The sequence below is a fragment of the Ctenocephalides felis genome, unplaced genomic scaffold (genome assembly GCF_003426905.1).
Source record: "Ctenocephalides felis isolate EL2017-DRISC unplaced genomic scaffold, ASM342690v1 CF-g0.4_SCAFFOLD_01170, whole genome shotgun sequence".
Classification (NCBI taxonomy): Eukaryota; Metazoa; Arthropoda; class Insecta; order Siphonaptera; family Pulicidae; genus Ctenocephalides; species Ctenocephalides felis.
The window spans coordinates 30,410,976-30,433,218 of NW_020537324.1; the positions used below are offsets into that span (position 1 = coordinate 30,410,976).

The 22,243-nt window shown below is 27.8% G+C and overlaps 1 protein-coding gene across 1 annotated transcript; it reads right to left on the reverse strand.

Moving 5' to 3' along the window:
- Nucleotides 1-18,297: 18,297 nt before the first annotated feature.
- On the reverse strand, nucleotides 18,298-19,038 carry LOC113367072 (extensin-like). Its single transcript, XM_026608701.1, has one exon. The coding sequence runs from the start codon at nucleotides 19,036-19,038 to the stop codon at nucleotides 18,298-18,300; it is 741 nt and encodes a 246-aa protein (XP_026464486.1).
- Nucleotides 19,039-22,243: the final 3,205 nt, after the last annotated feature.

A 22,243-nucleotide genomic window follows, 5' to 3' on the forward strand; every position in this document is an offset into this window, starting at 1 on the left:
TTGAGTACAGCATAATTTTTGTGAAAAATGTGCCAATAAAATTTGTAATTTGCTTACTTAAATAATTTAGCATATTGGCAAATCAGAGTTGAATACAGCATATTTTTTGTAAAAAATGTGCCAATAAAATTTGTAATTTGCTTACTTAAATAATTTAGCTATTATATCGTGAAATTTCTTTAAAATTGAAAATGTGAAATTATATTTGTTTGTCCAATGACTTTCCCTTTTTATCCAGCAAATTAGAAATTATTGGGATATTTACACAATAAACTTCGATAGTTATCTTGTTGATACGTGTAATGTGTTGTGATGTAGTTTATTTAGTCTAGACAGTAAAATTACCTAATGTCAAATTTGACCTTTGTGCTCCGTTATACTTTAAAACAATAATAAACATTTAATTTGTTTATATTATGTGCCATGTGTCAGTTTTGAAAATTTAAACAAAGACATTGACTCGAATTATACGCAAATACGAATTATTGATGTGCAATTATGTATTTTGTTATTATAAAAAACTATACTGTCCAATCATATTACGTGTTAAATATATGTAATATATAATATTTGAAGTAAAAAAATAATACTTGATTACTTGAAAAAGTAAATTGATAAATTTAAATATAAAAATAATATTTTCAATTAACTGTTTTCACGTATATTTCATAAGATAGCTCTGAAAAGATAATCGGTGACCCCAAATTCACAGGATTGTAGAAGAGTAATAAAGGCATTAAAATGCTCCCGACAATCGAATTATAAAATCTAACTTCTTGCAATTAAAACGGGCTTATCGGAGAAAACCGATAATTCTGAACTCAGAACATGAACTTCTTTAGAATGCTAAAACATTTTAATTTAATTTTGAAATCAGTAATAAAATTTAGCGATATTGTTCATGGAGAGAACAATAAATATTCTGTAATATTGTGCTTTACTTTGTAAGGATTCGAGGATTAGCAATATATTTTATTCTAATCAAAAGATGATATATGTATGTAATTAAAATGTTTAGAAAACTGTGCTTTTTTCGAATCTGCATATACGATATCTTGAATTTTTTTTCTAATTAATAAATTTGAAAATTAAATATTAAAATTTAAAAAAATATATAGAATATCGTCCCATTGATCTTTAAAAATTCTGCCATATTAAATTTGAATTTTGAGCTTGAAAAAATGTTTTTGAAAAAAAAAAAACGAGAATCTAGAAAAAAAAAGATTTACGAATAAGTTGAATAATAAGTTACAGCTTGGTTACAGCCTACAAGCGTTTGCATGTCGTATCAACATAGTCGAGAGTTAATTTCCCAAAACACTTTGTAAAATCCTAAAAAGTTTTTACGATCTTGTGATAAAATCTGCATTTGGGCAATGTGGAAAATGGCAAGCTCAGGGAACATGGTGATTCAAGAGTGCGTTCAGGACAGTGTTAATAATGGATGAGATTTAGCATCAACTCAGCATTCTCATAGCCTCGGCTTCTATTCTCTCCTTATTAATATTTACGTCTAATTTGGCAACAGAACTGGTAACAGTAGTGAAATATCAAATGAAACTTGAGAATAAATTTTAATTTTTTGTAAAACTATATTTGAGAAATAAAATGTATATTTCATATCAAATGCGAAGTAATATGGAAACTGAACTAGTTTTAAGTAGCATTTCGATTTAAGGCAAATTTCATTAACTTCCTTCCATCAAAAATAATTAAAATTCGTTATTTAGAGAAAATGTTCAACTGTTTAAGATTTTGCTTGTTTTAAAAACAATTTGCTATTGATTTTTTTAAACAAACTTATAACATGTGTAATTGTTCACACATACTTTTTTACACACATACTTTTTGCAATTTGGTATCATTCGATTCAGAATGACTTGAAACGTCGAGAAATCGGACTTTTTCGCAAAAATATAAACTTCTCCTGAGGAAAGTTAATTAAATAACCTCATTATTTTTTGTTGAGTAGTCTAAAAAACAAAAAAATATATTTCTATAAATGATTCTCTGAGTTTATGATAAAGGTTAATACAAGAGTGGAATTATAAATGAATAATAATTAATAATATTATTAATATTGGTCGACTTGGCCAATTCATCGAAGACAGTTTGGTATGGCAATCACCAAACATAGAATGTAACTTTATTCATTTTGTTAAATATTGTTATGTAATTTATTTTACATGTCATTTACGTTACATGTCCGATATAATGTTTTTCAAATTTTTAAATTTAAATTTTATTAAATATTAAATTTTATTGAACTTGAACATTATTTTTTTCAAGTATTTGATTGAGGAAATGTTTAATAGTTAGTATTGAATAATAAAATACTAACAAGATACTTTATGTCAAAATCCATTCCAATACTTCATTTCAGTAATTTTATTTAATTATTTGCAGCTATATTTATAAGTTATTTTTCAATACGATTCCAACATTTTGTTTGTCTTGTTAATAATCTTTTCGCTGAAACTGGTCGATTCAAAATTACAAATTCAAATAAAGAGCGTACAAAACTCTTTTTAATATACAAAGTAAGCCTATAAGCTTTTAGATGATTGGTTATAATCCCCAATCATTCAGAGTAACAATAATCGTTTTGCTTTCAATCCTTTTAGTTCGCTTACAAAAGAAATCAATTTGCACTTTGATTTTATTGTCTGTTTTTTCGCTCTTTTTTGTCTTTAGATATATAATTTGAAATGCTTAGAAATTGTTAAATTTGCATGAGTTCTTAATGAAAGAAAAAACGTAGACAATGAAAAAAAATACTTTTTTTCAAAGTTAAAGCAAAGTGACCTTGGATATTAGAAACAAAGTCGATGGAAAATTTTGCATTATGATGCAAAATGACGAAGATGCTGTAACATTCAAAATTTAAATTAAATTATTTTGAATTTAATTTTAGTAAGTATTATACATGTCAATATAATGACTAATAGATTATATATGTATTTTTATATTATCGTATCTCTTCTTCTGGTCATGAATTAGAGTTTGCGCGAGCACATTGCGTAAAATATAAGGGTTGTACTTGACGTGGACGCTAAAGCATTCGTCGTATATTACGATTATATATTCACAATCTCACTACGCTTATCAACCGCGTTTAGTAAAATTTTTGATATCAAATCAGCTTAAAATTAAAACGACTGTAATTTTTTCTATCTTACTAGAACTTTTACTGTCCGCGAACATGTTAATTTGTTATATTTTCACAAACTTGAATCTATGTTATATAAATTTATATTAAAAAAATTAACTGGTCGAAAGCGAAGTTTGTTTCTGATGAAAAATCGAACTTGCTGATATGTTTTTTCGTCATTCTCAATATATTGGAACTAAAATTAAATTAGAAATGAAATGCATTAGAAATTAGAATGCATTTGAGCTTCAAAAATTTAGAGGATACTATATGCAACTCGATAAAAAATTGGCGTTTAGAACATTAATTTTAAGAGACGATCAGTCGGACCATTTTTTTAAGAATCAATAGAAAAGTACAAAATTATTTAAGCTCTTATAACAATGATTTTGTCTGTTATTGACAAAATATCTTAAACTATAACAAATAATTTTCATACAGTTAACAATAAATATTTTATTGCTTTTAATGAATTTTATATTCAATTTGAAACCTCGCCTCGACAATAAAATGATTAATTGCTTTATTAAAATTATTTTGCCTTTGGTTAAAAAATGAACTGATGAATAGTTGTTCTGATTGAGACTGATTGTAGTACATAAAAATTAACAAGTTTTCTTCAAATTTCACGTTTTATGTAAATTACTACAATATTTTTATTGATAGACAATAATATTACACTACTTTGAATATTTGCATAAATAATACTACTCGAAAATCAATTTTGAATTATAGTACTTGTTGATAATACATATTAATGTAAATAAAGATATTATGTCAACAAAAAGTGATTACATATTTCAAACTTTTTTATTAAAATTCTATTGTTATCATTTTTATATAAATACAGTTTTGTTGTTATTGTATATTATTCGAAAGTTCAATTAAAAACAATTGTTTATAAAATATTTAACAGTGAAAAATTATTTTGATAAAAATTTAGTCTGTAAATGATAGATGGGTGAGCAAATAATAGATGGGTTGACATATGAATAAAAATGATGTAAATATGAATGATTGTCAGAAAAGTATAGTTAAATGGTATAAATGAGTGTATTGTTTTGATGTGACATATGGAAAGTTTTAGTTAGTAGTATATGAATGTATATAAACGTGTATTTCAACGTTCTCGAAATAGTTGTCACCTAGCAATTAATGTAATAATTAAAGGGAAATTTCACAATATGCCTATACATTAACAATTAGATCAATATCGATCTACAAATACGTTCCACTACAAATTCGTTTAATGAAAAATCTTTCAGGTCAAACAACTGCACGTAAGTAGAGCGCTCTAAAAACGCCTTTAAACTCTTAACGAATTTCCCAACATTCGTTTCGGAATCAATTAATCAAAGCGTCAGACGTAAATCTTACGTTAGTAATTTTCTGACTGACTTATCTAGGGAAATAATCTACATGTTCCGATTTCAAACTTGGCCGCAAGGCCTGCCAGGCGAAGGCACAGAAGAGATAATGTCGTGAGGGATTGACCCGGCTCTTCTCCCCCAGACAGAGGAACGTCGTTCACCCGAGAAGAACTTGGGACTTTCAGACTAAATCCTCGATATATAAACGAGAAAACCAACGAGTCTGACGGCTTCCCAAAATATTAGGTATTTATAACAAAAAAAACTCGGAACTAGGTAAGCGTAGCAAAAAATAAGTCGAGAAGTTCGGAAATAAAATGGGTAATAGGTTGGGATGTAAGGAGTTACATATGTGTACGATATAAAACCTTTTAGGATAAAAATACTTTGAAAATGTTTGGTCTATAGAAATCTAACAACATTTTTGAAATGTCGTAGAAATTATTAATTATATTTGATGCTAATAATATAAAAACTAAATTTGGAACATAACAAAACAAGAAGAGTATATATATGATTGAGCAATAGGTTGATACAAGGTAGGGCGGGACACAAAGTCGGTCCAATTTGACTTTTGGTAATTCTATTTTGAAAACTAAACTTGCAAAACTATGTTTTTTCCTCCTTTTGAAGTTATGTAAAAAGAACAACCGTGATTAATTAAAAAATTAACAATAAAAGAAAATACTTTCGTTATAACGATGTCCAATGTCCGATTATGAGCGATTACAGACTATTCATCACTTTCCTTTTATTTTCCTTTTCTTTTCTTTTTATTCTCATTTTGTTTTCCTTTTCTTATCCTTTCCTTTCCTTTCTTTTTTATGCTTTTCTTTCCTTTCTCTTTTTTTTCTCTCCTTTAGTTTCTTTTCTTATCCTTTTTTTTCTTTCTGCTTTTTGTTATTTTCTTTTCTCTTTCTTTTCTTCGTCTTTTTTTCTTGTTTTTATTTCTTTTTCTTTTATTTTCTTTTTTTTCTTCAAAATAGTATCGTAAAAAATCTACATTTTACTTGTTTTTGAGATAATCCTTTCTCTGCGGTCCTTTAAGCCCGCACTCTATGATAGCATAAAAAGAAAATAATGCTCATTTAAATTTTATAAAATCACATGTATATTATATAGTATATTATACATATTATGTAGTATATTATTTAGTATAATAATAATAAATCTTATGAGAACAAAGCATATACTTTTCTGAGATTTTGCTTAAACTTTGCATGGTGATATGGTTGATAGTCAAACCGAACAGTTTAAAATAATATAGGCCTATAAAAAGATATTTAAAAAATCAATATTTTTTCTGGAAAATACCCGTACAACGTTACGTATGCAAGTGTTTCGGTAGCTCAGTCAGTTACGCGACCTACTAAGCTTCAAGACAGTTGATTCAGATTTCGTCAGCATGTAATTAATTTTATTGTACGTTTGTATGAAAAGAAGATTTTAGGATTCTCAATACATATTTTATTACACTTTACAAGCTGAAATTTTTGATGAGAATAAAGTATCTATATTAATAAAAATGAATATAATAAAAAAATAAAAAGCAGGCTGTAGAATAGATAATTACTAAAATAAAGCATTGCTACTTTATTGTTATTACATTTAATATAACTCATAAATATTACTTAAAATATTAATGAACGTGATTAAATTGATTAATTATCACATTATTCAATTGAATACTAAATATAGAATCTAACAATACATATTATATATGTAAACAATTATTCAAGTATTAACAATTGAAAAAAAGTAGAGTTACACCTATTAAAATTTTAATTATTTGTCTAATTAAATTAATCAAATGCTGTCGACATGCAGTTATAAAATAACTACGTCACGAACATTAATTGCAATTTGTATAAAAATGTTATTTGCAAACTTATAACAAAATTATTTCAAAATTGTTATTTAATATGTTAATTCCACATTAAAACATCTTCAACAGAACAAATTATACGAACATTGCGGATTTAATAAATAAATGTACCATGTAAAATATACTATAGTTATAATAATAGATATGTAATAATAATAATAAAAAACTTAGTAACTAAACATTTTCTGACCAAAAAATAATAATACTATATAAATACATGTAATAATAATATTATAAATTTCAAAAAAGCTACATATAAATCTGTTGTCCGAAACACCCACAGACGTATTTATATTCTTTTTTCCATCAGGATAAAAAATAAATGATATCCAAATAATACACATGATAACAATAAGGATATGCTATTTTAGGTACGGTCAAGTTTTATAGCCTCATGGCAATGGATAAGAAATACCTTCATAGATCTTGATGGGGTATCCGAACAAATATTTTTGGGTGATAATACAATGTTAAACATATATATATATATATATATATATATATATATATTTTTTTTTTTTAAAGTAATATATTTCACAGTGATTTTGTATATTTTGCTTCACAGTGATTTTGTGTATATGTATATTTATATTTCTTTAGAGTAATATTTCACAGTGATTTTGTGTATTTTGCTACATAATTATAAAAGATAATCACAAGATATGGTAACGCTCGATTAAGAAATTTTTGTGAAGCTTATATATATATATATATATATATATATATATATATATATATATATATATATATAATATAATATAATATATATATATATATAATATAATATAATATGATATAATATATATATATATATATATATATATATATATATACATTTAATGAACGCCCATGTCACTAATACAATATAATTTTATTTTAAAGAGTACAAGTAAACTAAAGATAATATTTGAGGAAATTATAGTCTTTATTGGATCATAGACAGTTTATAAAAAATACACATAACACTTAACAAACTATAAGTATTTAACACAAAATATAAACTAATAGTGTTAAACATTTAATTAACTATAAATCACTACTTAAAACACTCATTCGAGGATAATTTTCCTGGCTTGCCATATTGCCATAGTATTTGTATTTTTTAATATTTGTCACAACCATGACACAACTATTAGCTTTTAATTTAAGAGAATTTTAAGAAATATCTTTGATAAAAAATTGTAAATTTTGCTTTCGATGTGTAATATTTGTAAGTAAATTTCATTTTTTTATTGCGTATATTTTATAATATAGGGCCAAAAATTATAGTATAAAGATCTCTAAATTGCATATGTAATTTGGAAAATGAAATTCATTAATTTCATTTTATCTATTTTTATGTGTTTATAAAACAGCATTTCAAATGTATTTTACTTGAAAAACGAGTTTTATTTATATACCGTACGGCAAATTATAGTAATCACAAAAAATGAAAAGTAAATTTTTTTGCATATGTTAGGTTTTTGAACATGTTAGCATACTTAGAAAAAATGGATGTACGTGTGTGTGTAGTATGTGTATGTATGTATGTTCGAATACAAATCTTCGAACGTCGACGATTTAGAATTAACCGATGTAAATGATTTAAAAAATATTGAATTTCTTTTGATGGGGAAACTTGACGATTTGTTTTTGGCAGAAATACGGGACAAAAAGTGCAAAAATCGGTAATTCAGATTTTGAGAGTACAGAGTGTCCAAAATTAATGATTCAAAAAACATTTCACATGTATTGACAAAGCACAGTTTTAATTAAATAATTGAGAATGCAGGTCTAGCGGTTTCGGAAATCCAATAAAAAAAAGTTAAAAAACTGCCGTTCGGCGCCTAATAATAATCATTAGACATATGCACACAAATTATCAGATATTTTACAAAGATTTTAATGATAAGTACAATTTGTTTACATTTCTAAACGTTCCGTACCAAGACTTATATTGCTGAAGCTTGATATGGCAACAAGGCGCTTAAGCGCTTTAATATTTTGCATCTAAAAGAGCAGCGCAACGCCATCACATTGAAATACATTCAAAGGTTTTTTTTTTTTAAATTAAATTTTCAAAAATTTTAAAAAAAGTTCAAAAAATCAATTTAAAAAAAATCAAAACTCAAAATTTTCGAAAGTTTGAAAATATATAACAATATTATATGACGATACGGAAACTTCCATTAAATTGTTAACGCACGATGCCATGCAGCGCTAGTTTATTTGCTTCATTGTCATGGCATCATCAACAAATGAGCTTTCACCGACTACTTCAGTAGTTTGTAACATTAAATTATTACAAACAATTGTTTTCATAGACATTCCATAAAAGTTAATATTCGTCCGCATAAATCGTATAATATTACCATCACATTATTTTTTATCTCGAATGCGGTTTTTATGACTGATATAATAACGTAAAGCACAAAAAGGTTGAACTAAATCGCTTTCCCCACTTCTTTGGCTTCCATAAAAAATATTAATTCTTGGAAATTCCTCTCGCACAAAAGAAACTTGTGTAATTTTTCCTCATTAGATCATTTTAACAAGACTTTATTTATTTCCTGACAATGTTTCGAGTCGCTTTCTGTTGTAAGTTTTCAGCGTGGTTCATAAATAACAATTTATAATTCCAGGGTTTGTTATTACTTTTCTCAGAGAGCGTTAGCGTTCTATCGCTTCGCAAACAGATCTCTTCTGGTCCGGCAATATTTTATTTGTAAATCAGATTGTCGAGATTCTACATCAGGGGAATTAAATGTGAATTATTGGATACAAATTCGAAGGACGTATTTATTGAAGTGTTAATTAACTATATTATTATTATGAACGTAAAGCCTAAAACCATTATTCTCTATTTTCAACATGGAAGTTACTTTCACATAATCAAAAAATCTGTATTCATAGAAAAACTGTATAATTAAACAAACGAAAATACAAAATTTCAAAGTTTCTAAACATTTTGGTATAACTTATAATAAATTGATGTATGTGATTTTTTATATAGTGTAATGAGTGTAAGTATATTTATTAATTTCACATTGGATACATTACAAAAATCGCAAAAACTAAAAACTAGATTTTTTTTCAGATCTTTGCTTTTCAAAGGTTTCTGAACATTTTGGCATACTTTAGAAAAAAATGATGCATATGCGTGTATGTATGTACGTTTGTATGTATATATGTATGCATGTATATATATGTATATATATATGTGTATATATGTGTGTATGTATATGGGTATATATGTAGTTATGTATGTGTGTATGTATATGCAGATACAATTTTTCCCCAAAGTTCTCAATAGCACGGATCAACCGATTTGAATGATTAAAAGAACATTCGATTCCTATTGATGGGGAGAGATTTCTATTGGTTTTTGGTCGTTTTTTTACTTTTTGCTCCGTATCTCGAAAAAGACTGGACCTGTAAGTATAGATAATAATCTAATTGAAACTGTTTAAAACAATTATCATTGATGAATTATCAATTATTAATTGATTATCTTTATTACTCGAATATTTATTTACGGTACGGGATGTTACTACAAATTGCCTTAGAGCACAATGCCATGCACCACTAGCTTGTATTAATAAATTATAACTACTGAAGAAAATTCATATTTTATACTTATTAGGTGAATAAAATAAAATCTTTATGTTGATGGTGTTGAACTCAATAATAATGTAAAATGTAAAAAATGTAAATACAATGTTATAAATCTTAAAATTTAATTTAGGATTTTTTTATTCCAAACTTCATTCAATTACTTATATTATCTGTACACGTATGAAAATTTTGATAAATTTTGATGAATTAATCTAAGGCTTTCAAATATCTAAATTAATTTTGAAACTATAAAAAAGAGAGTTTCTCAATAAATCTTTTAAAATTGTAAAAAAGTTGTAAAGCGTCTATGTTCATAATAAGTTGCCCCAGGATAAGTAATACACAAATTGCAATTATACAGATTTTAAATGCTTTATGTTTAACCTAGCTTATAATTAATTGAATTAATCTTTATAAATATTATTTATAAGTTTGTAGAAAAGCAAGTATATATTGCATTGCATAATTGGTAAAATATAAATTAATTATAAGCACAAATAATTATTTTTATAAAATATAAATTTTCTAGAAACAACATTTTTTTATTTTCTTTAACAATTTCCGTAACGTATTAAAAATATATCCATTAAAGTAAAACTTCTACATTTTGCAACGGCAGGATTACAGAACCTGCATAAAAACAATAAATCATAATACTGAAACTAACAAAATCTCGGCTTAGATGTTTTATATTCTTTGCATACAAATTCATAAAATAATAAACTCTTTTATAAAGTAAGTATTTTTGCATTGGGTTTTTATTTGTTTTATTCGTAAGCCGGCTCCGGTTTCCTCGGCATAAATCCTTGGGAATGTTTTCCGTATATTTGTTTGTTCGTTTTTTTCTCACTCGTATACCTCGTTTTCTCTCTATTAAGTGCCATAATTCTTCCACCAGAATAATATGAGAATAGCACAATCTGATTTTATCATAGAATTGTTCGACGGGTATTGTCTTCTTTGATTCAAATATTATTGTTACAAAATTGTTAACCAAGATAATGGAAAAATATTCCGTATTATATAATTATTACTTAGGATTTGAATTATCATTGTATTGTTCGGTTTTAGTAGATATAAAATTTCCATAAATCAGGCTTTTGTGTTGAACCTTATTATTATCATAATTACACGGATCGCACTATTTTTTTTTCGATTCAATACAGTACTTTGTTCTACATGAAATTTGTAAATAAGCACCAAAATATTCTGTTCACCAATTTTCCACAACCAGTTTTTAATTATTTCAAACATAAAGTTATTGACAATAAATAAAATTAATGATTCTCATACTCGGATATAAAGTTCCGACAAATATGATATATATATATATATATATATATATATATATATATATATGTATGTATAGCGGGTTGTCAACACGCATCGCGGCTCGTCAACACGCATCACATGTTACTGGACAGATTGGCCCATATAGTGACAGCACGGAGAAAAACAAAAGGAAATTCAAGTGTCAGATCGGAATGGCTTTTGTTTCTCCCTAGTAGTTTTTGCCAAAAAAAATGTATAATTCTTGAAACCTTTCTTTTCTATTATAAATAAGAAAATACCAATAACGTTTTATTAATGATCAGTATGACAACACATAGTGTCGTGGATATTAATCATATATAAAATAAACGAAATATAAATAATATTTTATGAAATTTATCATTGTCTATCATTTTGGTATTTAATATGGACCACACCTCCATATATGTATATACATAATTATATGAATAAGTTATTAGCATAACTTCATTACATCATCATAATAAATTTAGCCTACTGACGTATTACGAACTTATAAAACATTCTGATATAAGTATGATACTTTTTTGACGATCTTTACGATTTTTTTGACGGTAGATACCATAGTCTTCTAGATCATACTAATATATTATGGCCCTACGACAAGTCGTTTATTTTTGAAAATTTGTCCAAGTTTGCAAAAATTAGTAACGTCTATTTGGTGTTTGTAAAATCAGACCTTTCATCGACGTTTTCTCAAAAACGTCTGAACCAATTTCAGAAATTTAGAATCCATTTGATGTATCTCGATGAGGGTTATCATTCGTCAGTTTTATGCGACAATCTGTCGAGCCGTTTCTTTATAATTTGGGAAAAGGTGTTCAACTCGAATCGAATTTAAAAAATCAAAAATTGTTCGAATCATTAATTGGAAATGATGCTGATTAGTTTAAGATAAAAATCAACCGAGCCGTTTTGAGCCTGTATACTATTCTACTATTTTTCCTTAGAGGTTATTTGACCACTATTGAAATTGCCCTTTTTTATTTTTCTTAGAAGAAATTATCAACCGTTACTTATAATCATCTATAAGAAAAGTGTGTGAATGTAGATGTGTAGATGTACAGATTTATTTCAAGTTAACAGATTAACAAATTAGCATATGTATATCTATTATCGTTATCACTTCAAACAATAATTATGTATTCATGAAATAAATTTAAGTATACTAATTGTTAATAAAGTAAAACTGCAAAAGAAGCAGTTAGATATAATTTATTCCATTCTATTTTTCACTGCCTAGAATATGATATAGGTTATAAGTACTTAGTATATATTATAAAATATAGTCAACCACATATCTGATAAAATTCATTTTAACCAATATTTCACGATTGAAATCTTCAAAGAAATATATATTGCTACGTTTTATTAAAAATATGTTCACCCGCAGACTTGCAAGCTGAATTTCGAATTAAAACATCTGAAACCGTCAAAGCACAATAATTATATCATCGTAAACTCAGAGAAATAATATGCCCGATGACTTTATATTCAATTATCTTATTAAATAATCAGAAACGAATTCAATATTTTAATTAGTTCATAACTTTCCAAAGAGGAAATTAAATTAAGGGGAGTTTTCCAAATCTTTGCGCTTCATTTATGCGGCACATGAATATATAAATACACATACATTCAAATTTCTATAAGGATTTATATATATATATATATATATATATATATTTATAATGAAGTATATTTCATACTAAAATTTAATAATTTGAGTTACCTTAATTAGGCAGTTATTTGTATTGTAGTATAATTCGACTTATATGTTCAGTGAATAGCAAACTGTTAATTTGCTTCTGAGAAAATAACATTTCAATGTGATAAAAATGCTGATATAAAAATCGAAATATGATTTTATAAAAAAATGGAAACAGAATAAAAACCAAATGACAACACATTGTGGATATTCAATTTTAGTATTGCTTTTTAAATCATCATCATCAACATCATCAAATGGCTAACATTTAACCTTTTTTTCTGTACCTTCATTACAATATTGATATATATGTCATAATTCAGCAATTAAGCATAAACTACGTGGACTTTGATACTAAAAGTGAAAAATACCATAAAAATATGTGAAATACTCTAAAATTATTTTGTGAGTCCAACAAGTCGATAATAGATCGAAAATATGCTTGAATTTTTTTTCTTTTTGTAAGACAAAACTTTTTCTTTGTATAAATCATATTGAGTTGTAAGGTTTCATAAAAAATATAGACGATTAAGAATAAATAATTGAACAAAAAAGGCAAATATTACTAACCTAGTTTAAGAATTAAAACAAGTAAGATGATCAACAGAAAAAAAAACTCTGTTTTCTCTCGCAAAAACAATAAAATGAATTGTTTCGCATACTATCGCTGATTCAATATATTACATATTTTAAACATGTAAGGTAGTGCGGGGCACAAAGACGCAAATTGACTTTAAGCCAATTTTACTGTCTAAACCAAAAGAACTACAACATGAAATGTAACACATATCCAATGCACAAATCAAATGTCTTATTATTAATTTAAATAACTGTAAGTGGAATTTTGTCTTAAGGCAATTAGGGCATCGTGCCTCAGGCAAATCACTGGAACTTTCCGTATCGTAATTCAAAATTCGAGTAATTAAAAATAATCAATAAAAATTGATCAATGATTTGAAACTTTTTATAGAATTTCGAACAATATTAAATCATTCTATCTTAAATCATTTATTTTGAAATATTTTGGAAATTCTGAACTTTTTTTCAAAGCAATCGTACTGCTTTAACTGCATAGAGACGAAATATCAAAGTGCGTAAGCGCTGCGTCGCCGTCTAACGCGTAAACATTAGTACGGAACCCACAGGAATGTAAACAGAATTTATACTTATTCTTAAAATCTCTATAAAATATCTGATAATTTAATGTGCATATGTCTAATGTTCATTTTGACCGCCAAATGACTCATTTTTTTACTTTTTCCTCCATATCTCCAAAGTCGTTGGACCTGTATTTCCAATAATTTGAAAAGATTTTAATTTAGTCAATACAAATAAAATATTTTTTGAATTATTCAAATCGGACCCTCCGTTCTCTTAAAAACTGAGTTACCGTTTTCGGCACTTTTTGCCCTGTATCTTCGCAACGGCTAGACCTGCTTTTGCCAAATACTAATCAGCACGTCTCCTTATCAATACGAATCGAATGCTTTTTGAATTATTCAGATCGGTTGATCCGTGTTCCCCAAATCGTCGACATAGACGAAAATTTGTATCCGAACATACATACATACACGCACACACACACACATACACACATACATAAGGTATGCCAAAATGTTCAGAAGGTTTTGAAACGTAAATATCTATAAAAATTTTCATTTTCGATTTTTTTTGCGATTACTATAACTTGCCCTACGGTAAGTTAAAAAAATACATTACTACATTTACATTGCTACATTATTCAACCAATGCAAAATATGAACTACATAGACATATTTTTACAAAAGTCACTGTATTTTTATATATATATATATATATATATAAATATATATATATATATAACCTAGATCTGGTATTTTAACAGGTTTGTTCAAACAAAGTTTAAATAGATGAAAATATTATTATTTCATGTCTTGTAAAATTGTTATTTTTAACTTAATTTACTTTTTCAATTATAATTTACTTATTATTTACCGTTGGTCTTTTTTGTACCCCAATCACACGTATACTTCTATAGAAATGATATAAATAACTGTAAAATCTAGCTTTAAAATAACAAAAAAACTAAAACAATTAAATAACATATACTTAAAAATATATTCAGGTATCATTAACAAAATAGCTTAAAAACAAAATTCATCTTCTGATAAGGCCGTAAAAATTAAGGCGGTTACATATTTTGCCTTCTGCTTTAAAATCGTTACGTTAAACATTTCTATACTTTAGTTGTTTTTGAGATAATGGCGGTAAACCTTTTTACCCATGGAAATTTGAACGCTTATAATATGTAGAATAAATTTTCTATCCACATGATCAAAAGTCTATTATATTAGGACATACGGAAATCTTCAAATTCCCACTTTCTTGCCTTTACTATAAATCAACTTTGTTTGGCGCAGGTATTGATATGCCTACCTGTAGTTATTGCAAATCATAAAAATCCGAGAAATTTGTAAAAAAAAATCCAATTTGCAATGTTTGCAAGCGTATTCCTCATGTCAATCCTCGGAACATACTTCGTCCATAGCAATGGTGCATATTCACCAAAAGGACCAGATGAAAATCATTCGCAATCGAAAGCAGACGATATGCGTTAGCTCGAAAACTATCTACATACGAGTAGAAATGCATTTTAACGTATCTAAACCATTTTATATGTCGTTTTTCACAACTCTATTTTTTGGGTTCAAACATTCTCTTTTGTGGCCTGATGCTACACTGCTATGCGTATCCTATCGCTCGGTCGCAATATTGAAAGATCTGAAGCGGTTATTGCATTTCTCACTCGAAACATGAAACTTTTGTTTAGCAAATTTTATTGTATATTTTCATTATTATATTTTTGGATATTTTCAAAAAACATGCATGTAATATTGAATTTATAAATTTTATGTTTTGCTCATACAATAGAGAAAACTTGATATATTACAATAGTTTTCTGCAAATGCATAATATAAATAGTTTTAATTGATATTGTTTTGAATTGAAGGATTGCAAAAAACAATTCTATTCTTAGACTTTATGAAATTATTAATATTAATATTAATATTAAGATATTAATTTTCAAACAGCAAAAATTACTTTGCGAATTAGAAACAACCATCCAGAAACACAATAATTGAGATTACATGTCTCAATGTTTTTATGTTTGGGGTAAAATTTACATGACTCATAGTTTGCAGGCTGGACATACGTTATTTTACATAATGACGCAGAATGACCATCACCACACTTCAAACAAGCATACAGGCGATTACAATAAGTTCTGGAATGCCCATAGAATAGACAACGATGATCCTGAAGAATATTCTTATATATTCTGAATCTCTCGAATTTTACTGAGGTTAAGTAACTTTAACTAATTTTAAAAATTGAGTAATTTGAAATCAGCGAAATATTCAGGTTTGCAACTTATATCAACATTCAGCAATGCTTCTTTAACTTTAATTTTTTGTACAAGAACCTTGATGTAAAACTTCTGTCTGCTTCATATCAAATTATGTACGGTTTCAAGACTAATGCTATTAAAGCATAACCACGAAAAAGCTACTTGAAATTAAAGTATATTAACAAGTTCAAGATTACATACTTGTGAAAATGAATATTTATTTCAACAATAATAAGAATTAAAGATGATTTAATCAAATGTCTTTACTTATTAATTAATTAATTAACTAATATATAAATGTATTTATTGCTCAGACAAACTTTCATTTTAGGTACCAAACCACTTTGTAAAATCTATAATTATGAAAGATATCGACCAGGTTCCACCGTGCTAATAATCAAGTTGTAAAATAGGAAAATAATTTATACGCGGTTGAACCTGAGATTAAAAATGACCACAAATTACAAAATTATTCAGCCTTGTTTAAGATAAAGGTCATATTTGAAAAATAAATAAATCTAACAAAAATACACAATAGTAATTTCATTTCATATATAATCATCCTGTATACGTCGTATACTAACCGTAAAAATATAATATAATAATGAGCTGCTGTATATAATTTAAGTTAAATTTATTAATGGTTGAATCAAATTTCCGAAATCTTTTATGGTAGTTTTTTTCTAGCAGCTCTGATTTTATCTTTCTCATATTTAACATAGTGTAAGAGATAAAGTGTTGTTCTTAGTAAATTTAATTCTTCAATATAAGTAATTCTTTAAATAAATTAACGTACAAATTGATAGTATAATTCTCACAGAAGTCATCAAAGTAATAGGAAAAGCCTCTGTTCAAGACAAGGTAAAGCATATGCTAATTGAATGTGATTAATTATGACTAATTCCACGTACGATGAACGTGCAGAGCAATACAATATCTAGAGATAATTTGAAATCTCAATTTTCTATTTAACACGAAGTGATTTGATTTTAGATAGAAAAATATATGCCTAGAAGTTAAATTGATTATCAAAAAAAACGAAAATGATGAGATTTCTATTTTAGAATAAGATTCATTGAATTTGATCCTGGGGAAGATTGGGAATCATAAATACAGTTACATCTCAAAAGTATAGTTCCGATTATTATATGAATATTCAATAGGCAATAATTAAATTTATTTTATTTTTATTAGAATTTTATTAATGTCCGTAATTTCAAATAATTCTGTTTTTTCATCATTATCTGCGTACCAGTATGAAACTGTGGTGTATGTGAGATGAAACTGAATGTGAGATTTAAAGCAGTTCTATAAAAATTTGAAAATACTATGGAAGTAACTCTCGTTTTCTTTCAAGAATTTTAAATTCTGAATTTCCTAAAACAAGTAGCATGATATGACTTCTTGCGATATAAAAAAAAACCTTATATTTAAAACCATTTAGTACATGAAACTAAAGTAATACAGAAAATCGATTTATCCGATAAAAGTATTTGCAATTTTAGAATGCAAATTCAAAAAAAAAAAAAAGATCTTATTACATTAACAAGAAAATGATTCTAGAAAAAATTTGAAAATCACCCAAATTCACTCGTTGCTCCGTTGTTCCATACACAACAACCGAGAAGACAAATAACTTAATCTAGTAGAACTGCATCAAATAGTACATACCCACTGAGGTAACTACTATATATAAATATATTTCATTATTGCCAACCAAATAGCTCATAGAATATAACTAATGTTCTGATTGTTATTAAAAAAAGAGAAAAAAAGAGCTTGTTTGCCAAAACTGATTGGCGCTCCTATTATACTATAGACAGTGGATTCTACACATTATCATTATTTCTATTCATACACAAAGGTGGTACATAACTATTTACTTAATTATTATGGGTAAGGTGCGCTGAAGGCTGGTACAGCTGGTAAAGTTTCTGGTTTCGATGTTGTCTCTGGTACAGCTGGTAAGGTTGTTGGTGTGTTTGGGGTTTCAGCAGGTGGTCCATAAGATGCTGGTACATTAACTGGTGCCTCGAAAGAAACTTGTGTCGTGAAAGGTGCTTCATAACTCACTTCGGGTACTCCATAAGTTGATTGGATTGGAGAGTAGCTGAAGACTGGTGCCTCGACAGGGTGGAAAGCTGCTGAAGAGTATGCAAAGTTCTTGGAAATGATCGGTTTTGGGAACACTGGTGCTGAGTAAGTTTGGGCTGGTACTCCATAAGTTGTTTGAATTGGTGAGTAGCTGATTACTGGAGCTGGTACAGGATGGGCTGTCGATGTGGCGTATTGGAAATTCTTGGACACAATCGGTTTACCTAATACATGTGTTTGAATACTCAAAGGAGCCCCATAAGTTTGAGCAGGTGCTCCATATGTCGCCTGGATTGGTGCATAGTTGAAAATAGGAGTTGGCACTGGATGCACTGTAGTCGAAGAATAATCCACAGTTTTTGACGGGCTTTTTACTACAGGAAGACCATAAGTTGGTGCAGGTCCGGCATAGAAATTTCTACCCAACCCTGCTAAATCATAATAATCTCCAGTGTAAGCCAAGTGTCCTGGTGCGTCGATGAAACCAGCATTTGCTACAGCGATTGTAGCCAGGAATACAGCGATTAAATGAGCCATTTCTGATTTATTTGACTTATCAGTAAACAATGATGTCTGTATGATATTTGGTACAATATTTATATCAATCAAAATTAAAATGTCTGGAAGGGACAGTGTGGAGAAAGTATGTTTTTGAATTTCTACATTCGTGGAATTTTTGATAAATTTAGCTTGCAATACCCTCTAGCGTTTTTACAAAATCCGTATTTCGAAATGCTCGAATAGAAATTTATTTATGGATGTATTTTTGATGGCGTAATAGATAATTGGGTGATTTTAGAGATAGTAAATATTCATCAAATTTGATAGATTTATTGATTTAGATAACATGTTTGTACTTAAATATAATTTATACTGTTTGTGTGAATTTTATAGATTTTTCTTTGTTAACTTCTCGTAGGGTAAACTATTGTAATCGTCCAGAAATCTTGATGAAGATTCTTTACTAACACAACTTTTGAATAAATTATTCTCCAGAATATATAATATATATATATATTATATATTTAGAATATAATATTATATATTGACTTGAAGTTGTTAACTTCCCTTAAGGTAAGTTATAGTAATCGCAAAAAAATCGAGAATGAAAATTTTTATATATTTTTACGTTTCAAAGGATTCCGAACATCTTGGCAAACCTTAGAAAAAATGGATGTATGTGTGTGTGTGTGCGGATACAAGTTTTCGTCGACGATTTCGGAAAAACCAATCAACCAATTTGAATAATTCAAAAAACATTTGATTTGAATTGATATGGAGACGTGATGATTAGTATCTGGTGAAGGCAGGTCTAGCCGTACCGAAAATACGGGCCAAAAAATGCCAAAAACGGTAACTCAATTCTTAAGAGAACCGAGCGTTCGATTTTAATAATTCAAAAAACATTTTGCTTGGATCGATACGATGAAGAACTGATTAAATTTTTGGGAAGGCAGGTCTAGCGGTTACAAACTCTTAATAAAAATAAGTTAAAAAAATGCCATTTGGCGGTCAAAAATGTTCATTGGATATATGTACATCAAATTATCAGATATTTTATAGAGATTTTAATAATGTGTACATATTATGTGTACATTTTTTGGGTTCCGTAACAAGATTTTCAATTTTAAAATTCACTTATTTGTTTCAAACAAATGTCCTCGACATTTTCGACAGTATGGAATATAACCGGTTTGTATAATTAAAAAAAACATTCGATTCGTATTGATAAGTAGACAATGCTGATTAGTTTTTAGATATAGGCAGGTCTAGCCGTTTCAAAGATAAAGGGTAAGAAGAGCCAAAAATGGTAACTCAGTTCTTGAGAGAATGGATCATCGGATCAAATTAATTCAAAAAACATTTTGCTCGCGTAGACCGTGTGCAAAAAATGCTTTTACAGAAAATTTCGTAATTTTGAAAATCTTCAAAAAAAAAGCTAAATTATCAAAAAAAAACAAATTTTTTATAAACATACACAAAGTTGTTTGTAGAATATGCTCGTCGCCTAATTTAAAAAGCACTTATAAGTTTATGAATTTGTAATAAATAATCTATTTGAGATTATTTTTAATTGTGGTACGAAATGTTCCAGCAATTTGCCTTAAGGCACGATGCCATGCGCCCCAATAGCTTATATTCAAAATTATCTGAAATATAAGAGCAAAATTGATGCAATCCTTTCTGCAGCAAGATTATAATAAGTAAACGTCGTTCGAATAAATTATTGTATACAACTAAAAATTGATGTAATAATCCTCGATGCAATCGCCAAACAAACAAGCCAAAGCCCATAATCAAGAGCTGACGAGGCGTATGTCGCGTTGTTAATTGAATGTGATTAATTATAACCAATTCCACGTACAATGAACGTGTATGGCAATACGTAGTCGGAGTCGGAGGGATATCTTTCTAAGACGTCGTCGTTCTCTCATTTTCTTGTGCTCGCACAGACGAGTTCGGAATATCTTCAGATCATTAAATTGCGAGACGCAGAACATGACATGGAATTAATTTCTATCGATGCTTTGAACTTCCTCTCTTGCCGGTAATACATGTGTGCATGTAACTGCGTTACTTGTAAGTATATTTGGCGTGCTTTAGACGAGAGAGAAGCTAATTTCACGTACACCAACGCCAGCGGGAGGCATCCGTATAAATACGTATTGTTAACTTAATCTTCAGCCGTTGCTTTAATACGTTTGAAATTGCGACAAGTGAAAAAGTTTAAATTGAATGTACAGGTGTTGGTTATTATTTTGTTTGTATTTATTAAATAACGCGTGTTAGATTAAAATTTAATATATCATATAATAAAAACTCACTGAAAAATAAAATTATTATATAATATATGTAGTTCTTCTATAATGTTTTAATTTGCTATTGATTTACTTGTATTTATAATAGTAGTGTAACTTATTCAAGTATTAACTAATAGAGTTTGTTAGAGACCAAGTGCATCGATCATATTCAGTATTACTAACGGTTTGTATACGTACTACGCAGTATTTTGGATTATTCATACTTCTAAACATTACCATTCTAGATATTACCAGTCCCAAAAACTAAAAAGCATTAATCGAGATAAGTTACTACCGATAAGTGTAAATAATCAAGTAAATCAATAATTATTTGACTTGTTAATGATCTATCTGTTTGAGAACCTATTTTTTTTTACCTGGACTAATGCCTATATGACTACCTGTCTAAGTTTCGTCTGGTCTACTTTTATACCTGCCTACTGGTCCGCCCATTTACCAGTCTAATTTTCTACCTATTCACCTATCTCTCTGCCTGCTAGTCGACTTGCCTATTTATCAACTTCTCAATCTTTCTACATTTCTACCTTTCGATTTCTATACTTGATTATCTGTCTACCGATTTACCTGTTCGCCTGTATATCTGCCATCTGAGTATTAATAATAATGATTTGTAATGATTATTTCAGACCATCAATCGATTTTGATGGCCTTCGCAAAAATTTTATCGATTTTTCACTCCGTCAATGGAAATAAAATGATGTTTTATCATTCGAATCGGATGCTACGTTTTCTCAAAAACCGCCATTTTAGCAATGTTTGCTTTGTATCGCCAGAACAGTTAGACCTGTCCTTTGCAAAAATTATTGGCACGAATCATTCAAATTAGTTAATCAACTTATTTATACTAATATACTTATCTACTTCTCTACCTTTCTATATGTCTACCTTTATATTTCTATACTTGATTATCAGTCTGTCTG

Excerpts from the sequence above, each read along its gene's own strand:
- LOC113367072 (XM_026608701.1), bottom strand. The coding sequence starts at position 19,038 with ATGGCTCATTTAATCGCTGTATTCCTGGCTACAATCGCTGTAGCAAAT.